The 25,968-nt window shown below is 38.5% G+C and overlaps 1 protein-coding gene across 3 annotated transcripts in view; it reads right to left on the minus strand.

Moving 5' to 3' along the window:
* LOC147339185 (protein diaphanous homolog 3-like) overlaps window positions 1–25,968 on the minus strand; it is a 168,195-nt gene that overhangs the window by 106,785 nt on the left and 35,442 nt on the right. For 2 of the 3 annotated variants that reach the window (XM_086290379.1, XM_086290370.1), the window contains 2 exons: window positions 25,158–25,475; window positions 23,571–23,685 (listed from right to left, as the gene is read on the minus strand). In XM_086290379.1, the coding sequence (XP_086146505.1) occupies window positions 23,571–23,685; window positions 25,158–25,475 (433 nt within the window). Of the gene's footprint in view, window positions 1–283; window positions 317–23,570; window positions 23,686–25,157; window positions 25,476–25,968 lie in introns of all 3 variants that reach the window. The other variant, XM_086290362.1, reaches the window with a different exon arrangement.

Below are 25,968 nucleotides of genomic sequence, written 5' to 3' on the forward strand. Positions count from 1 at the left end.
AGGGGAGGAAAGTAGAGGAGAAGAGGAGAGGAAAGCAGAGGAGAGGAGGGGAACAGATCAGAGGAGCACACGGGTTAATCCACAGGAAAAGGTATTTCTGCTGTTCCACATGGACTCAGTCTTCTTTCAGGGATTCTGTATCTAATTAAAAAGTGAAGAGGTATGCTGTGAACCCCCGCATGAAGAGACTGGTATGATGTCCACAAACATGAACACCTACAGTATGGCGCACCACACACAAATACACAAACACGGCCACACACTGAGCAATCCTTGGACTTACGTGGTTCCTCTGCCAGTACACTCTCCTCACAGTCTTCGATGTGAGAGAGAGAGAGAGCAAAACGCAAAAGAGACACAAGGGAGGGGAGGGGTGGGGTGGGGCAGTGAAAAATGTGTACCATGGATAGAGGAGAGAGATGAAAATACATTTTTATAAGAATGCTTCCTGTCCACTGCAGCGTGAAACACAAAGAGAAAGGAAACCACAAATACGCTCTAAAATCTGACTTGGAAGAGTGGGTTTAACAGACAAATATTCACTAGATCAAATGAAAAATGATGTATGCTTTACTTTCATAACTTCCCAACTTCTTTTCCCCAAATCAGGTAGTCTTTAACCACAACTGCTAACATCACATTTGTGTTTCTAGCCTCATCAATAATGGTAGTATAACACCTTTTGGATAGTTGAATGGACAAACGAGCAATGTGAATGTGTGTGTTTGTGCAGCTTTTGTGTGACATTTAGAAACTCTGTATTATAGTATGCATGTCCTTTTTGTTATTGATATTGCAGCTCTAAACATGGCTGAAATGTTTCCAAAGAAGACAAGCAAATTTGTATGAAGATGGGAATAAATTTCCACTTTTTTCTGCATTCAACATTTTACAGAAGCTAAATGGATCTGTGCATTTATCTCCCATTAGAATAATAATTCATGTTAACTCAGCAGTTTACTTACAACAAAGTTTTAAAGCACACATACAGTCAGAAAGAACACACACCCTATGCCATTTCAATGGTTTGACATATCAGGACATAACAAAAAAATGGTAGGTAACAACATCACATGACATATGTCAGTGTGTCATTATTCACTGAGGAAAAACTAATTCAAAATGCACCCCATGATTCAGTAGCTTTTAGAACCACCTTTAGTGGCAATAACTTGAAGCAATTGATTTCTGTATGATTTCATTAGTCTGTCACAACCTTGTGGAGGAATTTTAGCTCACTCTTCTTTATAATGTTTATAATGCTTCAGTTCATTCATTTATGCACAGCTCTCTGAAGGTCCCGCCACAGTATTTCATTCAGGCTGAGGTCTACACTTTGACTGGGCCATTACAGCACTTTGATTTCACTCTTTTTCAGCAGCAAATCTTTTTGTAGGAGTTTTGCTGCTGCGTTTGGTATCATTGTGCTGTTGCATGACCCAGTTTCAGCCAAGCTTTAGTTGTCCGACAGACTGGCTCACATTTTACTCGAGAATACTTTGATATACAGAGGAGTTCAGGGTTGTATCAATGACTGCAAGGTGCCCAGGTTCTACGGCTGAAAAACAAGCCCAAATCAATAGCCCTTCACCACTGTGCTTGACAGCTGGTGTGAGGTTTCGGTGCGGATGCGTTTGCTTTTTGCCAAATATGATATGTATTATAGCCAAACGTCTCCACTTTGGTCTCATCTGTTCAAATGACATTGTTCCAGAAGTCTTGTGGTTTGTTTAGATCCAACTTTGTAAACTTAAGCCATGCTGCTATGTTCTATTTAGAGAGAAAAGGCTAGCTCATCTGACCTTGTAGTGGATTTGCTGGGAAGTCCATCTCTGGCAAGATTGCCATCTGTCCTGAATGTTCTCCACATGCAAATGATATTTCTCTACAGCATGCTGGATTTCAAATGATTTGGAAATTAACTTATAACCCTTCCCAGATTGTTGGGGAGCATCAGTTGCTTCACTAATACCATTAGTGACAACTTTGCTCTTTGGCATCGAGTAAACACAAACCTGAATGCTCCAGACCAGCCAACTGTCAAAACCTCTGTTTTTATAGAGACATTCACACTTACTCAATTAATCAAGTGCATTTGATTAGCAGCACCTGGCTGCTGATTACCTTTTTAAGGGTAAGTAAGGGTTTTGTCTTAATTCTTCTTAAATAAATAATGACAAAATGTACAGCGTCATGTTTTGTAATTCACCAGATAATTTTTTTTAATCCTGAATATTGAGATGTACTAAGAGGAAAGCCCTAACTCGCCTCTAGCTTACTACATTAAGATGTTGTATTGATCTATTCGTCATGCAGTTCGACAAAATCGTATTTATTACGAAGTACACAGAGACTCTCAAACACATAACAGAGTATCAACAACCTCGTTTCAGCACACAAACACACTTGGCTATGTCACAATCTATGAAGCGTCCTCACATAAGGGCTAGAGACATCTCTATTGTATAAGAGATAGTGAGATAGAAAGATAGAAATTACATTACTCCAACGTACGCACGCACACAGTACACGCACGCACACGCACGCACGCACACGCACGCACACAGCTACCTCAGGTGTTATCGGTTAAATCAGCTAATTGGATTGCCCCCTTCCAGCATCACCCTCTTATCCTCTTTGGCCTTAAAACAGCTCTTCTTCAGGGAAGCCTGCTCATTATACATCAGCCAATTAAAATATCCTGCAGGAGGGTCAGAGGTCAGTGGTTAATCAATCAGAGGGAGTGGCAACAGTTGTAGTTATCAGATTACGCTATCACCCAGGAAGTAGGAAAGATAAGGATGCACTTGTGAGAGCAAACCAGTGGGGAGTCTGCATCCCATTACACATCTAGCGAAAGCAGAACAGGAGCACAGCGTAGGTATGATGCGACTAGAGTAGATATTTTAAGACCTAATGACGAGTGGATTAATAAGTGCAAAAAGATGACACATCACAGGAATAAAAAGCTGCACCTGTTCAGAGAGGGAGAGAGATGGAATCAGAGCATGACAGGAAGAGGCAAGTTACAAACCCAGCCATCGACTAAAACCACTGTTAAGATCAGGAGCTGAGATCAGATAACGCAGAAAACGGAAAGCAGGAGTCAATCACAAGACAGCAGAGAGCAGTGCATTAGGAACAGACACCAGCAATGAGAAAATGGCTCTGTTCTGCCACAGCAAACGTCACATAGTGTGAGAAGTCTCTTCATGAAGGCTTGTGATAAATGTCAATGTGATGGCGGGACAGTGGACAAAGGAGGAGAACAGATAAGTATGAAAAACAAAACAAAGATGAATGGCCGTCTCAATTTCTTTGCCTCCAGTGTAGGATCCTTAGGGGAAAAGGGATTCTGAATTATTCCAAAAGTGACAATGAACCTGAATTTGTGTTTTTGTAAAAACAAAAAACAAAAAAAAACCATAAATGGGTACACAATAAAAAGAAGAAGTTGTGTTATTCTCTGAAGAAAAGCACAGTAATGTTCAGTTGCAGGGTCAGATGAGGATCCAAAGCCAGAATTCTGAAAGAGTTTTGCTCTGCTCACCTTGCTTGTAATAATTCTACTGAGTACTTCTTATCCAATCTCTGGCACAGTTTAATAAAAAGTTTGATAAAAAAATATGACAATGTGTGACACTGCACACACATGCACACCCACGTGCACCCCTGCGTGCACACACACACACACATCCCCAACCACAGCTGTGCTTCCCACAAGGCAGTACCAGTGAATTGTGCCATCAAAGCACTAAAGGGAGTGGTGGAAGAAATAAAACTGCTGTGAAAGAGCATGACTGACATGACAGGCAGGCCTCAGAGACAAGCAAGTAACACCTTATATCCCCCACCCCACCTCTCTCTCAGACACACACACACAGCCTACTTTCTTCCCTTGCCCCAGCCTTTTACACTCGGATCACCACTTTATTTTATCAGGTTGGATTTCTAATCAGAGAAAGAAAAAAAAAAAACACCTTACTGGAAAACATGCGAGTGCACGTCATTTCATCTTGTGTTTGTCTATGTCGCTTCCTATGTGCCTTTATTATTTATGGAATGATATAGTGGCACAATCGCCTCCTCCGAGGAAGCAGATAAGCGCACAGCGAGGGGAAAGTTGAGAGGGCCACAGACTTGAAAGGCTAATTAAATCAGTGTGTTGTTTCCAATAGCCAATCAAGGCAGTCATGCAGGTAAAGTTTAAATCACTGCTATTAAAGGGGTTTCTGTGGCAGGGATAATTCAAGGGGCCTTGAAATTCAATGTGCAGACACCACACACACACACACACACACACACACACACACACAGACACACAAAACTGCCTGAAGCAAAATCCACTGTGAGACATCTGATGCACAGGAGGGGGGCTGTCTGCAGCAAGTGAACAAATCCACCATTCCGACACATCTGTCAACTCTACAGTCAACAGAAGGAAAGGAGAACAGTCAAACCAGCTGCACAGTTTGACTGTTGACTCACTATATGCTTCGGATCCAGATATGTCCTGAACTTCAGTCAGCCTGACAGAGAGCACGAGAGACATAAGACACATGTCCAGTAGTTACTTGGACTATGCATACCCTGCCCTCACCTTTCCCTCTCCGCCTCATCGATGCATACACTCCTCCATCCTGAACAGCAAAGCGATGACAGCTCGACTAGTCTGTTTGCACATGGACTAACCTCCCCACCAGAGTTTTGTGAGCGCCAGTGAGTGTGAGACAGAGAGGGAGATCAGAGTAATGAAGTGAGGGGCTCTATTTTGAGTGAGCTAATCAAAGCGAACCATCCAGGGCCACCTCTCTCTGTGATCCAGACTAGATGACCCAGGGCCATAATTAGTCTGAGACTTTCATTCTGATAGCAGCAAATTAACAGACTTCATTAGGCTGTTCTCTCCTCCTCTATCCCTGCTATACCAAGATCACTTCAAGTGTCCCTGTATGAGCACCAGCATCTACAACATACTGGCCAATTGCTCTTCACAAAGAAAGGAACACACCCCGCAGAGAGAACGTGCAAGTATACACATTTGGAAATCAAAAGTTACTGACAATACATGAAAAGGTTTATAATTGATTAGAAGCCTCTGTTAATCAGTGTGTACCGGCCTGTGGGGATGAATGTAACAGGATGGTCTATTTCTCAGTGGAGTAGTGCCCTCTAAAGGCCTCATGAAGACCTACCAGTGCCCTCTTAATACATCTGTGTGTTCGTGTGCATACACAAGCGCGCACACACACACACACACACACACACACACAAATGAGTATTTTCTGACTGCTCTGTCATATCAGGTATGAAGCATTATTATCTCCATTTCATTTCACTGTCACAGCCTCAGTATGATCTGCACAGTTGTTAAGCCCACCCTAACATTTCCCAAGTCATTCAATGGATTGATGACGGCCTAAATCATTCACCTCTGAAGTCATTTGCAATTTTTTCCGTTTTTCTCCCTATGCTGTTGCAAACACGTCTGCGCCCACTACCTTCCCTACTTCCAGCGCTGTATCCTTCCCCTCCCTCCTCCATACACAAACCTACACGTGTGGATGAAAAATCGCAGCAGAAAAATAAAGTCGCGAAAGCAAATATGTTTTTAACGAGCCGGCCCATTACTTTGATGATATGAGAACATAAAAACACAAATTGGGACTAAATTGAAGTGCTGATGCTTGAGAAACAGAGACAGGAAAAAAACCACAACTCAACAACAACAATGGAGGAGGAAAAGAACAGAAAATAGAAAAAGATTAAGCACACACACACACACACACACACAAAAAAAAAAAATGCAAAGGGTGGGGGTACGTGTTTGTAAAAACGTGACATTTTCAAACATTTCAGGACACTGTCACAGGTCCAGGTAATTGGTGTGTGGCTCCAGCACACACTGTAGCACATTAGACATTTCGTAATCTGACCAGAATATGGCTGCGTGGCGGGTTCAAAATATATATGAAAATAACAGGCTGGATGTAAAATAAGGGTGTGAGAGGGTGGGTGGGAGACAGCCATGTGTACGGTGTGTGATCGGACGTTCCCTTTCAACAATAATGAAAAGAGCCTTTAATGATTATGCATTTGATGAGATCTCTCATACTGGCACAAATTTTCTACAGCCACACGGAAAGTCATTATAGAGCTAATGGTATTCTTCAAAATGTCAAAGCAAAACCATAAAGAGAGCGAGAGAGAAGGAGAAAAGAAGCACAATCGAGACAGAGACACACAGGAGAGAAAGTCCATTTGATGAGAACAGGTATATATCAGCAGCAATGCTGACTGCTAGGCAGCTAGACATGGACATGCTGCTGATATCCTCATATAGTCAGTGCGGTTCAAAACAAGCTATATTTAAAACATTTGATGTGATTTTAGAAGCTAATTCCTGCCCTCAGTGAACAAAGCTGCACTCCGTGCACCTCTGGAGGTAACACAGATTTTTATTTTTATCCAGCTAAGTGAGATTGATATGGTAATTAGGCAACTTAAGAATACATAAGCATAAATGAGAATATAATGCTAAGTTCTCAAAAAAATATTTAGGCATATGATTTTCAACAGGACAGCCTACTGTAATGCTTTTATCCCCACCTTCTCTAGTCCTCAATCGTCTCCTAATTCTGTGATGGTGTCCACCAACCTCCTCAGCTTCTTTTCTTTTCTTGTAATTCAAAAGCCTTTCAAGTTCTCCACGCAGCAGACCACAAAAGCTCTCGCTTTTGTTTTAGGAAATACACCCACCTTGCATTTGAGAAACCCATTAACCATCATATACATATGTTAAATGGCTCCAATTTACAGATACTCTGAGGGTTAATGCAGTGAAGGCTGACAGGGGAGAGGCATGGATATGAATGAACACAGCTGTTTAATGTGTCACATCAGCCTGAGTATGACAAGTGATGAAAAGCTGTTAGCGCTGACCGGTCTTTACCACCATATGAGAGCCTTTTCTTTACTGTATGTGCTGCTTAACCGCCAAACCAAGCATACGAGTTAATTCCCTCCTACATACCAGCCCAATTTCTGCTCCCCAAATATACTTGTGCAGAATGACAGGACCAATGCAAATACACTTCCTTACCAGACTATTATATTCATATGGAAATTAGCTGTCTAATTATCTGTTATAGCATGCCAGCAGTAGGAAAAGAGACCGTCTTTCCTCAACTTTCTCTTTAACAGGCTACATTGATCTAGTGAGCCTGACACTGACTCAAACCAAAGCCTTTACACTGCAGTAAATAACATTTTAAAAAAGGATAGGCGTGAAGCATCTTGTCCAAGCATAACCATGCTATGACTTCAAATTATTTATTCACTAAGTATTCGTGCATCATCACGCTAAAACATATCCCAAGCTGCATATGTTTACAAGCTTAATCTATGATTCCTATTAATTATCTGCTTTGCCAGACATTCACTATTCATATTGTACAGTATTCTTAAAAAAAGGAGGGAAACAACCAAAAACTTAGGAAGGCAACAACAAATACAGCATCACCACTGGTAATCAGATTAAACCAAATTAAATACTATGTTTGCACTGATCAAATTAACACAACATCTCCACGCAAGCATTATATGGATTTATTGAATAACTTTTTCGGTATATTTAAGACAATCATAGAACCACTTTTCAAAGCTAACGTGTAAATTACCATACAGTCTATGTGCTGTGACGGTTTTGAATTATTCCTTAAGTATATCTCTTCCAAAGGTATAGTAGTACACAGCATGCTGCTAATACCGCAGCATGTTATCTGTGGTGTTGTTTTCTCCCAACTCTTCTGTAATAACTACATTTTAAAGTTTAAGCATTTTGTTGCATAACACAGAACAGCCCACGGCCATTTTGAACCTTTTTTTACCAGCCGATGTGAGCTGAATCCTGTATTGGTCAGGCTCCAATAGTAAATAAAATAATAATAATAAAAAAAAGCTATTAACTTCCTTATGTTTCTCAATTTTTAGCAGTTTCTTTCCCCAACACCCTTTCCATTTCTCTTTCTTTTTGTCTACCGTCTTGCAGCGTTTCAGTAGAGGTAGGTTATTAGTGGATGCTTGTATTCCAGGAAGAAATGGCAAACTGATTTTGTGATCTTTGAGGGTTTCGTCTAATTGGATGTTATTTATTAGTTGAAAAGAAGGCTCAGGAAAGGGCAGCTCTCTTCATGTTGTTGCTCATTTTTGTTCCAAGCACTATAGCGACGAAAACTGTCTCTCTGCCCTCTCCTTGATAAAAAGAAATAGAAAGAAAACATGCTGCAGACGTCAATTAAGATGTTACTCTTTAGAACACGAACTGCAATTATGTATATTCATATAACATGCCAGTCTGACAAGTTCACATATGGGGAAAAAAGAAAAAGAAATTGTTCCCCCCCCCATATGTGAACATGGTAACAATTAAAATTTTATCTTCAAAATCTCAAAGGGAATTCTAAAATTCTGAATCAAGATGTAATTATAGAATATACTAGAATTAGAATGACACATATGTGGACGATTACAAAGTTAGTCCTTTATACCATTAAAGTGACTTTTAAATCAAACAATCAAGTGTTCAAAGTGCAGACTGTGATTGCCTCTACCGGGCCTTAAATGCAGCGACCTCCAGGTGCTGCTTGTTTGTGGGTCTCTGTCTTCAATTTTGTCTTCACTAACTGAAAAGCATGCTCTGCTGAGTTGAGATCAGGTGACTGACTCAGGCAATGAGGATCTTTCTCATTTCTTTGCCTTGAGAAACTCTTGGGTTGTTTTTGCATTAGCCTTTAGCTCATTATCCTTTGCAATGTGAAGCACTGTCCAATCAGTTTTGGAGCATGTGCAGCAATCCAAGCATTAGTACAGCCCCGTAGTGCACTTCAGAACTTATCTTGTTATTTCTATCAGCAATCATATCATCAATAAACACTAGTGGTCCGGCTTCCACCATGTTTTTGTTTTTTTTTTAAAGATGTTTCTGGCGACGTCTGATCTGGCGTTCTTGTTCCTGAGTATAGCCCATGGTTTGACAAACTCACCATTTCTATTCATGACCACTCCTAAACATTTTCCTTTTTCATTTTGCTCATTTTGTTTTTTCAGCTATGCGATGGCCTCCTTCACTTGCACCAGCATCTCTTTAATGAACAACTAACAAGTGCAACTTAACACTCCAGAACTTTTATCTGTTTAATTTGTCGTTTATCACCAAGGGAATAGACCTCACCTGACCATGAAACTGTTTATAAATCAGTTGTACAATTACATTTGAGCACACTCAAACACTCAAAAGTGTTTAGAATTCCTTAACTCCTTCAATTAAAGCACAAAGTCTGCATTTCAGCTTTAATTACATCATGGCTGTGTGGGGGGAAAAGAAAAGAAAAAAAACACCAATAAAAAAAAAAAAAACACTGGTGCTGAACAGTGGCAAATTACAAAAAAATGCCCAACAAATGTCCAACAAATTATGGACCTAACAATATGGCTGATCCAACCATGTAGGCTTAGCTTTTATTATTAATATATTCCTTTATTGAAATAAAATATATTAGTGTTTCCTAAGCCTGGCTTAGTTCATGATGTAAAAAAACCAGCACCACTAATTTAGTCATTCCCAGTTTACTTCTCAAAGAAATAATCGTTCATTTTATGAAAACAAACATTTAACCAAATCCAACTGAATACCAAAAAGGCAGGTCTCTACAGGTTTGTTTTAACTAGTGCCCATTATGTTTAAAAAATTACCATCACTGCTGGCTGATCCAGAAGCTACAACAACAAACAGATGAGACATGAGTAGTGCAGTAAAAAGAGGACATGTTCCTCATAGTACTTAATTCCCCACCTGCCAGCGACTGGAATATGTTCTGTGATTTTCACCTTGTCTTCTCACTAACACCCAAAGGAAAGCCATGTTATACATGTTTTATCTCTATCTATTGACACTGATACTCTCAAAGAGCTTCTCCAGAGGCTATCCGTGAAATCACAGAAATTGCCAACACTTTTGAGAGCTGTCAGCTCGTTCTCTGCTTGCCCACTCAGTACATTTGCTTGTTTGTTTCTCCGCTTTTTCTTCTTGTCTGTCCAAGTAAGTAAAAGGCACAGTACAAAGAAGCCTTTTTTACTCTGAGTTCATCAAATGTTAAAAACATAAATAAATAAATCTTAGTCCTTTGATATTACAACTATTTATGTCAATACAACCACCCCAAAGGGGAATGCACTGCGCAAGCATTCGATATATCAAAAATTGGAGGGAGATTTGAAGTTATAGTGTTTGCTTATAAAACTAAATCATCTACTTTTCTAAACTATTTCTCTCTTTACTGCTGATGGCAAGTTAAAACTAAATTCACTGTAAAATTAAAAGACTCCATTTAGACTGACGCAATTTCTAAAATTACACAAGTTCCTTGGATAATAATTCACCGATCAATCACAGAGTTATAACACTGGCTGGAGGTCTACACTCTTGAAGGATGATGTTACAACTTAACTTTACAAGGTCGCATAATAAATCCAAGTCTGTGGTTGCTTTGGCAACACATGTAACACGGTCCACAGACAGAGTTTTACAGGCGTTAGAAGAGGCTCTTCATGTTAAACCAACAGGCTAACAAGTATTTTGAGCAACACGAAATACTTCAGATTAGCTACTACCTACCTGCAAAGACTTATCTTTAACACTGGTGAGTACGAAGAGTAAAAATACGAACAAACTACAGTCTTCAAATCTGCATCATAATAATGATTAACTGCTTTTACTTTTAGTAAAATGTACAAGACAATCCCAACTTCAAATGTTTGTCAGATTTAACTAGATATAAATCCTTTTAAATTTCAATAGCTTTTATAAAAAAAAGTAAATAATAAAAAAAATTAAATAGAAAAAATGTAGGGGAGAAATACTGCTCAGAAAGGTCAGGTCAGCATCATGCACCTTTATACAATTATACAGGTGCAAGTAGTAATGGGGGTTGTGCTTCTTTAACAGATCAATTGAAATCCCTCAGTGCATGACTAACATGCAGGTTACAATTTCACAAACTCCCACAGTAACATATCTGAAATTAGTTTGGGACCAACTAAAACTGATGCTGCAAGATAAGAAAAGCAAGTAATAATTAAAAAAAATAAATAAAAAATAAATAAAAAATCTACTAACCTTTTGTTTCTGTTGTAGAGCAAACATCAAGGCAGATCATGCAGCCAAGCAGAAGTTGCAAAAGAAAACAAGAGAAAAAAAGAAAAGAGAAAGTAAAGAAGCAGAGACAAAGCAAACAGAAAAAAAGAAGAAGACAGTGTTATTTGAAGTAAGCATTACTTTAGACTTTTTGATGTCAGTAAAGAAATAACAAAGCACTACACTGAATGAAAAGTGATGCTGGAGACTATAGAAAGAGTTCATGTACTATATGCACTGCCAAGAAATATGTATAATTGTTATGACAGTTTAGGTTCAATTTTGATTTCTTTCCAATAAAATCAAACAAAAAGCAGATGCATCACACAATTTTGAGATCTCTCTGTTCATTGAAATAGACGTAATGTTCTAACATTCAACACTTATTTGAAGCAACAATGACACCGATGGCTGATGATGACTGTGTCATAATCACATCAGACATTACATGTCAGAGGCTTGTTTCTCTCATTTGAATAGATCACATTACACAGACTGATTGCTCTCATCACATGCATCGGCATATTGTTTGCCAGATTTTAAACCTGCATAACTGTTTTGGCCACATTCACAGCAGCAACTGGAGCTAAAGTGCAAATTTCACATCTAATGTCTAGATAAGAATCTGAAATGTTCCAGTTAAACATTCTGCAATGTATTTTCCGTTGTGCTTGTGTTTGCACAAAAAAATGTAAAACAATATTCTCATCTACTTCCAATCTTTTGACATGGATGTGCAATTTTGTCACATTATTCCGCCCAAGTTCACAGGGATTTTTCAGCAAAAACAGTTCCACAAAACAAAAACAAAAACTGTGGTTACATATGTGTGCAGTTATGAAAATAAATGCACTATTTTCCAGTTGTTTTGATGTTATTCATTGCACAGGTCACCACACAATCTGTGACAATGACTTATAACAGAGCTAAAGCCTACACCACTTGTAATTCTCTGACTTTTGGAGTTTGTTGGTGAAGCTTAAGACCTCCATTCTTCCCTTATGGCTTCTTACTTCAGGAACTGATACAGTAACCACAAAGGCAGCAATTATGGCCCTCAGTTGTCAAGGGAGCAGATTAAACCTTTGAGTTCAGAAGCTGACATTGTAACAACAATAACTTTGTTTAATTTACTATTTGTGATTATTCAACATAAGATAAGTCTCAGTTATAGATATAATAATTAACTTTGGCTAACACCATAATAAATAGCAAATGCAATTAAAAATCAAACAGGAAATAAAGGAAGAGAGAGATATAATAAAGGTCATCACTGGGACTCAAATTGTGGATGCTGCTGTTCATGGTTACTATCTTAACCTCACAAATGAGAGGATAAATTTGAGTGAACTACAGAGTTAAGAGTCATGGCTGTTGTACACCTGATTTGATTTTGTTTTAAATACATTTTAAAAGCTAGACCTAAACCATAGTAAAGGTAACTCATATTTTCAGCTTGCAAATATAGTCTGTGATGATTAAGTTGACTGTGTATCATTTATCATGGTTGAGTTATTCTTACCCGTTAAAATCATGACAACATTCATTAAGTCTTTGGGGCTCTCAAATGACAAGACAGCTGACCTACAGTGGCTTGCAAAAGTATTCAGCCCCCTTGAACTTTTCCACATGCTGACAGATTACAGCCACAAACATGAATCAATTTTATTGGAATTCCACATGAAAGACCAATACAAAGTGGTGTACACGTGAGAAGTGGAACGAAAATCATACATGATTCCAAACATTTTTTACAAATAAATAACTGAAGAGTGGGGTGTGCGTAATTATTCAGCCCCCTGAGTCAATACTTTGTAGAACCACCTTTTGCTGCAAGCTCTGAAAACTGCTATTCACAAACGCTGTCCATCTAATCTGACTGAGCTGGAGCTGTTTTGCAAAGAAGAATGGGCAAGGATTTCAGTCTCTAGATGTGCAAAGCTGGTAGAGACATACCCTAAAAGACTAGCAGCTATAATTGCAGCAAAAGGTGGTTCTGCAAAGTATTGACTCAGGGGGCTGAATAATTACGCACACCCCACTCTTCAGTTATTTATTTGTAAAAAATGTTTGGAATCATGTATGATTTTCATTCCACTTCTCACGTGTACACCACTTTGTATTGGTCTTTCACCTGGAATTCCAATAAAATTGATTCATGTTTGTGGCTGTAATGTGACAAAATGTGGAAAAGTTCAAGGGGGCCGAATACTTTTGCAAGCCACTGTATGTAAGCACACAGATTCAGGTGCTTGTCTTACACTGTAAAAGTAGACGAGGAATATTAACAATAACAAACAAGAATCATTTTTTAATGTGTTTATTAAAGACTTGTTCCAGACATTGCTGTAATTTGCCCAAGACTGATAAGAAAATGTAGCAAACAACAACAACAGTTTTACACTAAACAGTTATTTATGTTAAAGTTTACAATTCCTATTATCTATGTTTATGGGAAAATTGTCCCTCAGATAATGGGAGATTTAATCTATATGAAATAAACTAATATAACCTTTTAGCTATATGCAATGGGAAAATGATAACATCTTAGGAAGAATGTGGGGAGAAATGGGAGTCCGTGCCTGGAGTTGTAATGGCATGAACTGACCAGGGACTAACAGGAATAGCAGATAAAACATTGGGAAGATTAAGTGAAGCAAAAAAAAAAAAAAAGAAACCCCCAGCCATGGTTCTGCATGTGTGCACAGACAGGGGCGGGCTTGGACGAGGTTAATTATTTAATAGCCAGTAAATGTTATCGTAAACATATATATTAGGGATAATTGAGTAACCATAAGCAGCGTTAAATCTTATTAAAGTCAACATCTATTGCCTTGGTAAGTAGCTTTAAAAGATTGTCTCAAAGGTCCTCAGACAATTACTGTATGGGTGGCTTTATTAGACCTACTGCTTCTCTACTGGGAACTGTCACTCTTCAAAGAAATGCAATTTTGCAAACTGCTTGCTCCTAAGTGGTTCACCTTAAAAGGTTAGCATGAGAAATGGTGAGATTTTTGACATTCAATGCAATGCACAGAGCTACACTCAGCACCACCCATTTTTGATGCTTTGAAAAGTTGATCTTAAGTTGGGGAGTTTTTGCTGTTTTTTTTTTTTATTTATTTATTTTTATTGGGAACGCAAGCAGTGGGGGAATGGTCTAAAGGGAGCTTACAAGAAAAGCTGTCTACTTGCATGCACTACCACTGGCTGAACTGCAGTGGTGCTGTAAGAGAAAGAAAGTGGGGGAGAAGTAGAAATTATAATTAATTAATTATAAGTATAGCCGAGCTGAAGTTGACTTCCCTGTCCAAAGTAATGTTTACAGTTTACAAATTAGGTTTTGTTTAGACAGTTATGTTAAAACACGACAATAACTTTTTATACTTGTGTTTGAGGTTTGAATTGCTGCAGTGTTAAACCTCATCCTACCAAATAGGGTCTGCACAGACCCCAGAGATATAAGTTGTCGTCATATCTGACAGGATATTTAATGCAGGTAGGGTAGTTAATGATTGTTTGCCATGGATCCTGGACTGAAGTATCAGAGTAGCAACAGGAATAAGGTTAATCTGTCATTTTAAAGGACAAAGACCTAGGGCTGGGCGATATATCGAGTTTTTTAAAAAATATCGATATATTTTCATACGAGATATAAGATGTGACAATATCGTTTATATCGATATAGTCTATGTTACGTTATAATTATACTTGTGGAGCCGCAGGTTTGCCTCTCTTTCGTCCACTTTTGTCTCTACGCAACGTTACTCGGCCTCGCCTCTCCTTCACTGAACACAACTCCGCCTCCCCCATAACTTCACCTGCAGGCAATGACAAGATGAAAGCGGAAAATCTCCGTTAGCGAGTTACCATGCGTGGGGCTGGACAGCGTCAACGTGTTAGCGAGCTAACCGTGCTAAATCGACAGTGCGCAATATGTATGAATTCTGGTTGTGCTTACTGATGTAAATGATGTAAATAAAAGTGCCCGTGTGACATCTGGGACACAGTGTGACTAAGAACTCTCTTTTTGTTCTTAACTTATGGCTTTTAAAAAAAAATTAAAAAATTAAAAAAATCGAGATATATATCTTATATCGCCATCCAGCTAAAAAATATCGAGATATGAATTTTGGGTCATATCGCCCAGCCCTATAATGACCCCATATCTACATTCATCATCTGGACTGGGAACATCCCAAACTGGAAGCTATCATCATTGGAGACCTCGTCCATGCTGGGTCTACCTGAGACCTCTGGGTCATGTTTTACATTGCTGTGCTTGAGAGCCACCATCTACCGGAACCAAATCAAACCAAATCCTTGCATGTGTCTACACATATACTTGGCCAATAAACACGATTCTGATTCTGATAAAGTACTGTATTTTTCGGACTATAAGGCACACTTGAATCCCTTTAATTTTTTCAAAAATCGACAGTGCGCCTTATAATCCGGTGCGCCTTATGTATGAATTCTGGTTGTGCTTACTGACCTCAAACCAATTGTACGTGATACACGACGCTCAAAAATCTGTCAAAAAATGTTTTAGCACAACTTTGGTAAGCTACAAAGCCACACCACTTTGATGGATTGTCGGAGCATTACAGCTACGGCTTTAACGGAGTTAGAAGTTAGCAGGAAGTTAGCTTGCTAGTTTCCACCCCAACATGATATATCATGTTCTGTCTGAGAGATTTCTGAAAATTTTTGTAGGGTTACTGAATTTGGGCTAGCTGGTATATAATGATATGCTGTGTGACCGCTAGCGACACAGCTAAGTTAGTATAACATAAACACAATCATGCTGGAGCATGAATGCTAACTTTTTTTCCACTCTATAGAAGTTAACGTGAGGGTTCCCAATGGTTAAGAACAAACGCAATCGCATGGCAGGATGCTGTAAACGGACCAAACTTCAGACAGGAGAACAACTGAGATAATCCATCCACAATACAAGGTTAGTCATTAATATACTGCAACAACATGGGAATAGAGCAGCTGCGAGAGAATTCAACATTAATGAATCAAAGGTACAGAAGTGGAGGAAGCAAGAAGAATGAGTTGAGTAAAGTTTGACTTATCTGACTGTTTTGTTGCACTTAATGCTCCTTATAATCCAGTGCGCCTTACGATCCGAAAAATAGGTTCAATGATACGGTGCTGCCACAAATTCAACTTTGTTATATTATACACAAAATTACCAACACATTTAAAAGTATACTAAAATGCCCAATTAAAAACTGTTTTGAATTGTAGTTTGAAACCAACACGTAGGTATTTTCTCATGTTAATTATGTCCAGTTTTACTTAGCCCCCTCTGTAATTAAATCCTAGAAGGTGATAATGATTTTACTAGTGACAGCTCTGGGCTTGTCTGAATAGTTTGGTTCTCCTCAGTTTGCATTTGTCAAAATTACATATATGGCTCTAACTGGAAAACAGCCTCTAAAAAAGCAAAAGCAAAAATAACCACTTGGTTGACAAAACATGAAATTTAAGGACTAATGTAGAGGAAAGTCTTCCAACCGGCAATTACAATTTCCCTCCCTCTTTTGCAAGTTAGTGCAAATGTCCACTGCTATAGTATCATAAAACTTTACGGATTAAAAAAATATATATAAAAATACCTCAAGCTCAACAGGATTATTTTTCTGATGTTCTGAAGAGCACTTTACAGGCAAAAAATCAATGTATCTGCACTATTCTTTGCAAGTCCACTAATAAAGAGTTATTTTGGCTGAGTCAATAAACAGAAAACAGATCTTGACAAGCTAAGACACTAGTGACACTATAATCAAATAAAGTTTAACAATCCAAATAGAAAACTATAGCTAGGATGAATGTAATGTTAATGTTATGAAAGTCAAAATATGAACTAAGACAATGAAAAAAAAAAAAAACCTTCTACCTTGGGGGAAGACCTAGACGAATAGAGCCTTCAAAATGCTTTCAAGATAGATCAACATCCACAAGAAAGCACAAGAGTTATTAATGTATTACATTCTTAGAACCCATCTACCATGCACACCAGGCTGTCTCCTGTGCTTAATTCTGCTTTATGATTACTGCATTACACTACAGGCATAACCTTACAAACATTAAAGTAACATGTTGCCTCAGTTGTGTTCCTCGCTGGAATTTTTTCATTAATTTTTATTGATTAAGTCAGCATATTTGCATAATTTATCTACGAAAATAAAGAGCATATATGCATTTGTCTGTTTCTTGCTTTTTATACCAACTGTTCATAAACACAGAGAGCACACAAAAAGCAGTCGCAAATAGTTATATTTTCTTTAAGCACCGGTTCGAGCACTGTTTAAGCACCGGCACAGTTTCAAAAGTACCGGTTTGGTACTGGTATCGAATAAAACCTAAACGATACCCATCCCTACTGGAGAGGTGCTCATGATCAAAGGAATGTCTTGATCCTACTGCTTGAACCAAGACTGTACAAATTTAAGAACATAATGACAACATTCAACAATCAGACTTAACACACACAAAATCTGGGAAAAAGACCATCACAGCTGTATTTTCAGCAGACATTCTCTGGTTAATCAAGTATAAACTACAAAATAAACAATAAATAAAAAAATACTGGTACCCATCCCTACTCTCCAGCCACTCTGTGCTGGGGGAGATTTTATTGCAGAAACATCCTATCTGAAAGATCTGTTTCTTGTGACGTTGCTTCCTGCTTTTATGACCCTTTTGGTCAGCAGGAGGAGACACACACACACACACACACACACACACACACACACACACACACACACACACACACTGCCTTGTCTTTGTAGCCAAGGGGGGTTTTACCGAGGAGGTGCTGTGTTGTGTTTTGTGTGAACTGTAACAGTTTGTCAATAAATAGCTGCGAGGGAAGCTGCTCTTTGAAGGATTTTGGGCTGGAGACAGTTTAGGAGCGCGAGCTCCAAGAGCTGGTTTTTGACCAAAAACTTCCCTTGCTAGCAAGTAAAAGATGTTCGTCTTGTTTTTGTCGTTAACAAGAATAAGTCTCTAAACTAGCGGGGCTTGAGGAAACACAGACCCAACAGTGTGGGTGACAGGAATTGTCTTAGAAAACTACTTAGAGGAATAAACATCACCAAAAAAAAAAAAAAAAAAAAAGTTTCAAGAAATATGAATCCATATTTAATGAGGCAAACTGAGTGAATACTGTTTCACATTGTGTCCCGTTTAATGTTTAATGCTGATCCAGATGCTGCTGCTCTTAAGTGAGATGAAACATGATGCTACACGGCTGTGTTAATAAGAAAACAAACCCACAAGCACGTACACATGTAAGTTCACTTGATGACCCGCGCTAGTGGTAGCAGCTGGGTCCGATTGCACAACCTACCAGTCATCCTGCTCCTACAACCTCCACTGGGACTGGAAAAAACCATGAGGAGAACAACCTTTCAAATGATGTGAAAGACAAATGTTTCTTTCTCACCAAATCTAAAATGCATTACCCGTTAACAGTAACAAACCAAGCAGTTGGAACGGCACAGAGCTGAACCGCTTTTGCGTGCCTGCCCATAAGATGAGGCATGTATTTCATGAAAGCTGGAAAATAAAATTCTGTGAAAATGTGCAGACGTAAGGTCATTAACCTAACAGGAAAGTACAATGTCTTCAGGTGAACATCCCTCCTTTGCCATCCCCAAAGAACACCTGTTTGACTGTCTGTCTACCTGTTTGCCCTTTAGATCTGCCTCCATTATTCAACACTTTGACTATAGGGAGCTAGGGTTGCATTGGTGTGTAAGGGAGGGAGAAGGGGGCACTGTGCCTTGAGAGGAACGCCATAGAGTTGTGACAGGTAGATAACACCTGGATGAATAATTCAAATTGGCGTAAGCTAGCTGAAGCAGTGACAAGACAAGAAAGAAAACACAAGACGTGAATAAATCATCAGTGAAGGGACTAATAAATGAAACACCGGGGAGGGATAACATCTCTTCCTACCTCCTACTCAAGCTTTAATCATTCCAACAACCTTGTACATGAATATTCCAGATATAACCAGCTACACTAATGTCTAAGGCAGTAAGAGTATGGTGTTTTATTATGCAATATCACCACTAAAATAGTCACCAAAATACAAAACAGTCTGATTCCACAAGGAGTGCTAGTACTGAAACTACTACTTTAAAAAAAAAAAAGAAAAAGAAAAAAGTCACTGCACAAGCAGTCTATTTAAATAGAGGAAAGAATCATTTCTATAAAACCAGTAATACTGTGATAATAATATTATTTTGATATTTCCCCAGCACATTAAAGTACTTTCTCAGGGATAGGACTGGCTAAACAAACGATCCATACGTGTGAGTTGGTATGACAACTCACACGTATGGAGTATGTAACTGTTTCAGGGGTCAGTGGCTTGAAGCTACCATTTATGGGAATTTGCCTAAGTCAGAATCCAGCTTTCATGTGTTAGCACTGGTGCTTCAGTTGGTCTAAATTAGGGGTGGGTTTTTATAATCGATTCATCGATTAAAATCGATTCTGGCTTGGATAACGTAAAATCGATTCATTAAAATCCTGAATCGATTTTTTTAATATAAATTTATTTTGCCCGAAATGCCAGAATCTCTGGTGACATCTCACAAAATTTCAAGAACAACCAAACAGTTAAGACAGTAAATGAGAGCAGGTACACGGATTTTGCACATAGATTTAAACACACAGCGTGACCCGCGGATCAGAATCAGTTAGATGTCGCCTTTCTCACAGTCGGGGCTGAAAGCCGACAGCTCGCTGATTCTGATCTGTCGGCGGGTCCGCGCTTTGTGTTCACACCCTTTATGCGCTGATTCTAAAGCTGTTAGTTTGATCTCTCTCCAAACAGTATTGACCGAACCAGCAGCAAAAGAAGATCCAAACGCTTCACATAAACATCGTCATGAATTCACTCTGACTTTTACTGTTTTGCTTCCACCGCGATGCACAGCTCTCTCTCTCTCCCTCTCTCTCTCTCTCTGTACTTCAAGAACAGTTTCCCTTTCTTCATTATTCGCTTGCTTGTTACGCACAAATCTACTGTTGTTTACAGTGCTGTCGGCTGCTGTTTTTTTCCCTTTTACATTCTTCCGAAAAGAAAACCTCATTTCTGCTGTTCAATACTGAACAAATTTAAACTTTTTAATATTATTCAAAATGCAAAACACTTAACCGTGTCTCTAACCGCTGTAACTTCAGAGGTAATGTTCATATGTTGATTAATGGCTTTCTTTCGTTTTTGATGTACTGCAGAATATTTTTATAAAATCCCAGAACAGGAAAATCACCTTCATGTTTTTCTGTGTTTTATCTTCAGCTACTTTCACACAAAGGCATCTGCTGTGACGCTTACACCTGTGATAAAGTCTTGCGTGTGTCAGCTTCCTTTTTATTGATACAAAAATATGTAAATGTACTGATCTGAATTATAATATTTCTGACTGTCAAAATTTCCCAGATTTGAATCGAATCGAATTAAATCGAATCGTGGATCGAATCGATTCGGGACCTTGTGAATCGGAATTGAATCGATTCTAGAAATCAGTGACGATACCCAGCCCTAGTCTAAATCTCCATGGAAGCAATTTTGCAATAAAGGACATAAAACAACAAATAATGTCCCAAGAGTTTAATCGACTTCCAGGCAAGAGATTGAAGCAACTAACAACAGCTATCCCCGATAAGACATGGTAGTAAATACATTAGAGGGTTACCTAGGCAATGAGTGTCCAGAAAGCCCGCCAGTGACCATGAATGGGTTCCAATGTGGCCGAAGATTCAGATAGTGGGCTCCACCTGGTGCATAAAGCTGTTCATGACCAGGCCGAGGTCAGACTATAGTCAGCCCTCTATTTTCTTTTTATTTTATATTTACTAATTACAGAGATGGGCAGTAACGCTACTGTAATCTGTTTACTTTTTTCAAGTAACGAGTAAAGTAAGGGATTACTATTGCAAAAACGGTAATTAGATTACCGTTACTTTCCCGTAGGAACGCTGCGTTACTGCGTTACTAAAACCGAGATTTTTTTGCGAGAATGTCTCATGACAGTGACGTAAGCGAGTGTGACGTTCATGACAACAGCTGTCTGCAGATCAACAATGGATCATATATCGAGTGCGGGAGAGAGTATGAGCGTGCAGCATTTAAAGCGTGGAAGTACTGACCTTACTTTGAGTTTGGTTCCATAAAGAGTGACAAAAACATTAGTGTCCCTTGTGCGTTGGAAGAAAACTTCTTTTTATACCGAACACATAATTAAATTTTTGCTTGATGCATAAAGTTAAAAGCTTAAAACTGATAAAACAAGTTAAAAAAAGAGACTTTTCCATTTGATTACATTTTGTATGATGGATTATGCAGAAAAAGTAGAATTGGGCTGAAAGATCTATCGCTTTATCACCTATTCAGGTTGTAAATCGTGTTTTTAAAAAGTAACTAAGTAACTAAGTAATTAATTACTTTTGAAAATAAGTAATCAGTAAAGTAACAGGATTACTTTTGGGGGGAAGTAATCAGTAATTAGTTACCGATTATTTTTTTCAAGTAACTTGACCAACACTGACTAATTATTAATTAATTTTTGTTGTTTAACCATTTATAGTTTGTTGCTTTTCAGCTAAATTATTCTGTATCTAAAAAAAGACCATTTCTTTTAAGGTTCATTGATTGCACGATGCTTATAAACCCAGAGTAATACTGCTGAAGTATCTTAATTAAGACAATTATTAATTATTACTTTTACCATCCAGCTGAGACAAGAAGGCTGAAGAAAAAGTGAAGTAGAAAGTTTAAAGCAGTGCTGAACACAAACTAATGTACACAACTGTCTAGACGAGTGAACTGAATAGACGAGTGCGGAAAATTTCTAAAAAAAAAAAAAAAAAAAAAAAAAAGTCAAAGAAAACAAAGAAATATTATGTAATAATAAGTTAAATAATGTATTACACACAAATGCTTAACTGTGTGAAAACATCTGTTTATGAAGGATGTCCCAAGTAAAAGATTAAAAATGGTTCATAATAATTTAGTGATAAAATGTCATATTTCAACTGTGGTAATTTATGTTAAAAAAAAAAAAGAGTCATTTAATTAAAAATATATTCTATACAATCAGCATTAGTTTTTCTGTATCTTATTTTGAAGGAGTAATATGTGTTCGCAATGCATTGTGGGAAGCAGAAGCTATAGTCAGTTGGGAAAAAAATACATGGTACAGAAAACCTGGCTGTGTTTAAACTTCATCTCCTGTGGCCTGAATCTTTATATTAGGGCTGCACGATTTTGCATAAAATGAGAATCACGAATTTTTGGCTTAGAATTCAGATCACGATTCTCTCACAATTTTCTTTTCCAGTATAAATATTTATTGCACTTATTAACTGCACGTCAACTTCGTAACAGTTGAAACTGAACATAAAAACAATAAATAAACATAAAAACAATAAATGTCTCACGTTTTGTTGTTGCCGCAAAATGTTGTACTGCTTGAAATTCCGTCTCCACCGTTGCTCGACACTGCGTGTATAGAGCAGGTAGTGCAACAATAGAAAAATAGTTGCAGGACAGCACTGTGTAGCGTTTGTCTAGGGTGTTGATCATTTTCCTAAATCCCTGGTTTTGCACAGTGTTGATGGGAGCCATATCTTTGGTCAGGTGATAAGTAATAGCCTCCGTAATTTCTTTGTGCCTGCGGAAGTTCGACGGGTATAGGGAAGCGCTGTATAAGGTTCCCGTTATTGATGTTTGGGTGGTTGACCAGGACGGATTTTCTCCAGTCACTTTCTCCTCATCCCTGACGTGCTCTCCGTTGTTTTTTCCCTGCTAATTTTAGCAGCCAGCTTCTGTATCACGTGGTATAAGGCTCCGCCCTTGTCATTTATTGAGCAGGAAGAGAGAGCGCTTGTTTTCATGCAGATTACGTCCCGGATCAAAATGCAGTACAATCGTCGTCGTTGTTTTTTTTTTGTTTTTGTTTTTTTTTTAATCGTTGTCATTTGGAAATGAGATCGCACATAAGTATGAATCGAGATCGCGATTTTCTAACGATTAATCGTGCAGCCCTACTTTATATACACCATCGAAAGCAATGGCTTTTCACTCAGCACTTTCATCGAGTTATTCAAGCCACAATTGTAAAAGATTGTAAGCCGTCGAGAATACCGTAATAAAGGAGCAAGACGCTCAGTTTCCTGGCTCATGAAAATTGAGTTTGGCTTGCTGTTGACCTGCGTTAACATACACAGTGTATCCAACACGTAGCGATAACAGTGTAAAGGATAACCAAGCCTTCTCAGAATACAATGCACCACCTTGACAGATGGAAATTAAATAAGTGCATTAAAAAGTAGATGGTCTTACCTGTTCTCTGTGATCCAAAAGTAAGAGCAACTCTGTTGAGCAGATCTGGCTTTGCATACTGGTCCTCATCAACCCGCACCCAAAAACAGCCCTCTGACATTTCTTGGGGACGAATCTTAAAATACACAGCCATAATTTAACATCTTTAATAAACCAGTTAGGGCTTGACAGAGAAATATAAAGATTACTTAATTATTTATTAGTCATATTAAAGCCTCGAGATATAGTTTCCCATGAAGACTGACACCAAATGTTATAAATAAATAACAATAAGCACACCACCAGGTATTTGCATTACTTTCCAGATTAATATAAAGTACAGTATTCCCATTACTCAATGAAATAGTTTTCCTCCTTGGAACAATAACATAAAGTCAGCAGAACCTACAATACAGACTAAAATAAAGAAAGTCAGACAAGCAGGTAGATAAATAGATAGAAGTTGGTAAAACCTCAAGCTTAATTTTAAAAATATATTGAGGAGTCTTTAAATTGAATCCATAGTCTATCAAAGAATATTTTCAAAGTGAATACTTCCTTTAATCACCAAACACTGGTAGCACTGCTGATGTTTTGAAGAATCAACTATCTTTCACTGCATATGTTTGTAGTTATATTAAACTGATCTCGTTGTCACTGTCAGCAACTGGCTTTGAAAGGCAATTAGAGCCAAGATACAAACACTGTTGCGTGACTCAATATGCCGGACCTTACTAAAACACTTGTGAATATTAGATTAAGCAGAGTCCAATGAAACGCAACACTAACGGAAAGCTGACTTCCTCCTGTATCTATTACATGTGTAAATTGCCAGCTGTATTTTTGTATGTCCACCAAAGCCAAACCTTTCAAGTTCTTGTTATATGATGAAGAAATGAAGAATGGTCAAATTAACACCATGAAACTCTGGTGCAGATGTGGATCACCTTGTTTAAAATTGCAAGACAGGGCACTGACCTCAGCAAAGATACCCTTACTAAGTGCCACTCTATTAGGAAAGTGATAAATGAGTGTCACTGCATTAGGACTGCTGTTTGTGGGCAACAGTTGGAAGTTGAACTCTTATTAATGAGAAAGTTTTACAACAGCTTTGTCCCAAACACAGCCATATGCAAGGGTCTTCCACAGCTGCAGGACAGGTTCTCCACATGTCCTACAAGAATGTTCTCTGTAAATTTCAAACATCTGGTTTAATTTGCTGAACATCTGTACTGTTGTAAATCTGACATTAAATTATTAATCAAACCACAAACTAACATCGCTGGTGGTGTGAACTAATATTGCTTTGCGGATAACAACATCTGTATTAGTACCACAGAGGCTGCTCTGACAATAGCATCTGATCATCTGTTATTTTCAATTATTTCTGTCTTGGCACAAAGTGAGAAAGTTGTTGTTTAATTCTCAGAGAAACACCTGTACTTAGCAGGAGCTGCCAATAAACATCAGGAACGAAGTAGAGGGTCTCTACGTGGCCTAAATTTTAGTTTCTTCTTTCAAAGTTTTTGAAATACTTCATTTTTTATAATGTAACATACACTACGGTGCATTGTACCAACTGTAGTATGTTACATCTGTGAGTCTTACCTTGGACCAGTTCAGGCGCTTCATGGAGGTTTCAGGCTTGAATTCTTTCTTTGGCCTGAGGCCATAAGGCAGAGTGTGGTGGGTAGGTGAGCCTAGACCACCCCCAAATCCAAGAGGGGGTGGTGGGGGAGCACCAAATGGAGGAGGCATTCCAGGTGGTGGAGGTGGTGCAGGACAACCAGGTAACGGAGGCGGAGGGGGAGGTGGTGGTGGGACTGGCCCAAGAGATGCTGGAGCAGGAATTGGAACCCCAGATGGGATTGTTGAAGAAGATGATGCCTGTCCAGCATTGGCCGGCCCCACGGGTACAGCTCCAAACTGAAAATTCAAGCAAAATAAAATTCAGCTATAGAAGTAGAAATAAACGCACACACACACATGCACGCACAGAGCTCAGAACTGAGGCAGTTTTGAATTGAACAGTAAACTGTAGCCTGGAATTTAAAAAATTATACTTGAAATACAACATCATCAATTAAATTTCCAAAACAGGCTGAACAAGGCTGATGATACGACATCTCAATCAGCCAGTCCCAGAGTTCATAGTTTAGGGCTCCATGCTATTGCACTTAGCTTCCAACTTGAAATGTATTTTCTGCAGAATGAACGCCTTCGTATTTCATTTATTTATTTATTTTTTAAATATCACGTGGCAGTGAATTCACATGTCAAAGAAAACAAAGAAAAACGACTTATTGGAGAGACCAAAAGCAAAACAAAATGTGCTTATACACCATGTTCTGTATTCTTTCCTGTGTAATACCTCTACGGTATGGATACCAGAGCTGTACTCTTTCAACCATTCAGTAAA

This window comes from Aulonocara sp. 'chitande type north' Nkhata Bay, linkage group LG1 (genome assembly GCF_057382095.1).
Source record: "Aulonocara sp. 'chitande type north' Nkhata Bay isolate Kocher_YH1m ecotype deep benthic linkage group LG1, A_spYH_male_GT1.1, whole genome shotgun sequence".
In the NCBI taxonomy this organism is placed as follows: Eukaryota; Metazoa; Chordata; class Actinopteri; order Cichliformes; family Cichlidae; genus Aulonocara; species Aulonocara sp. 'chitande type north' Nkhata Bay.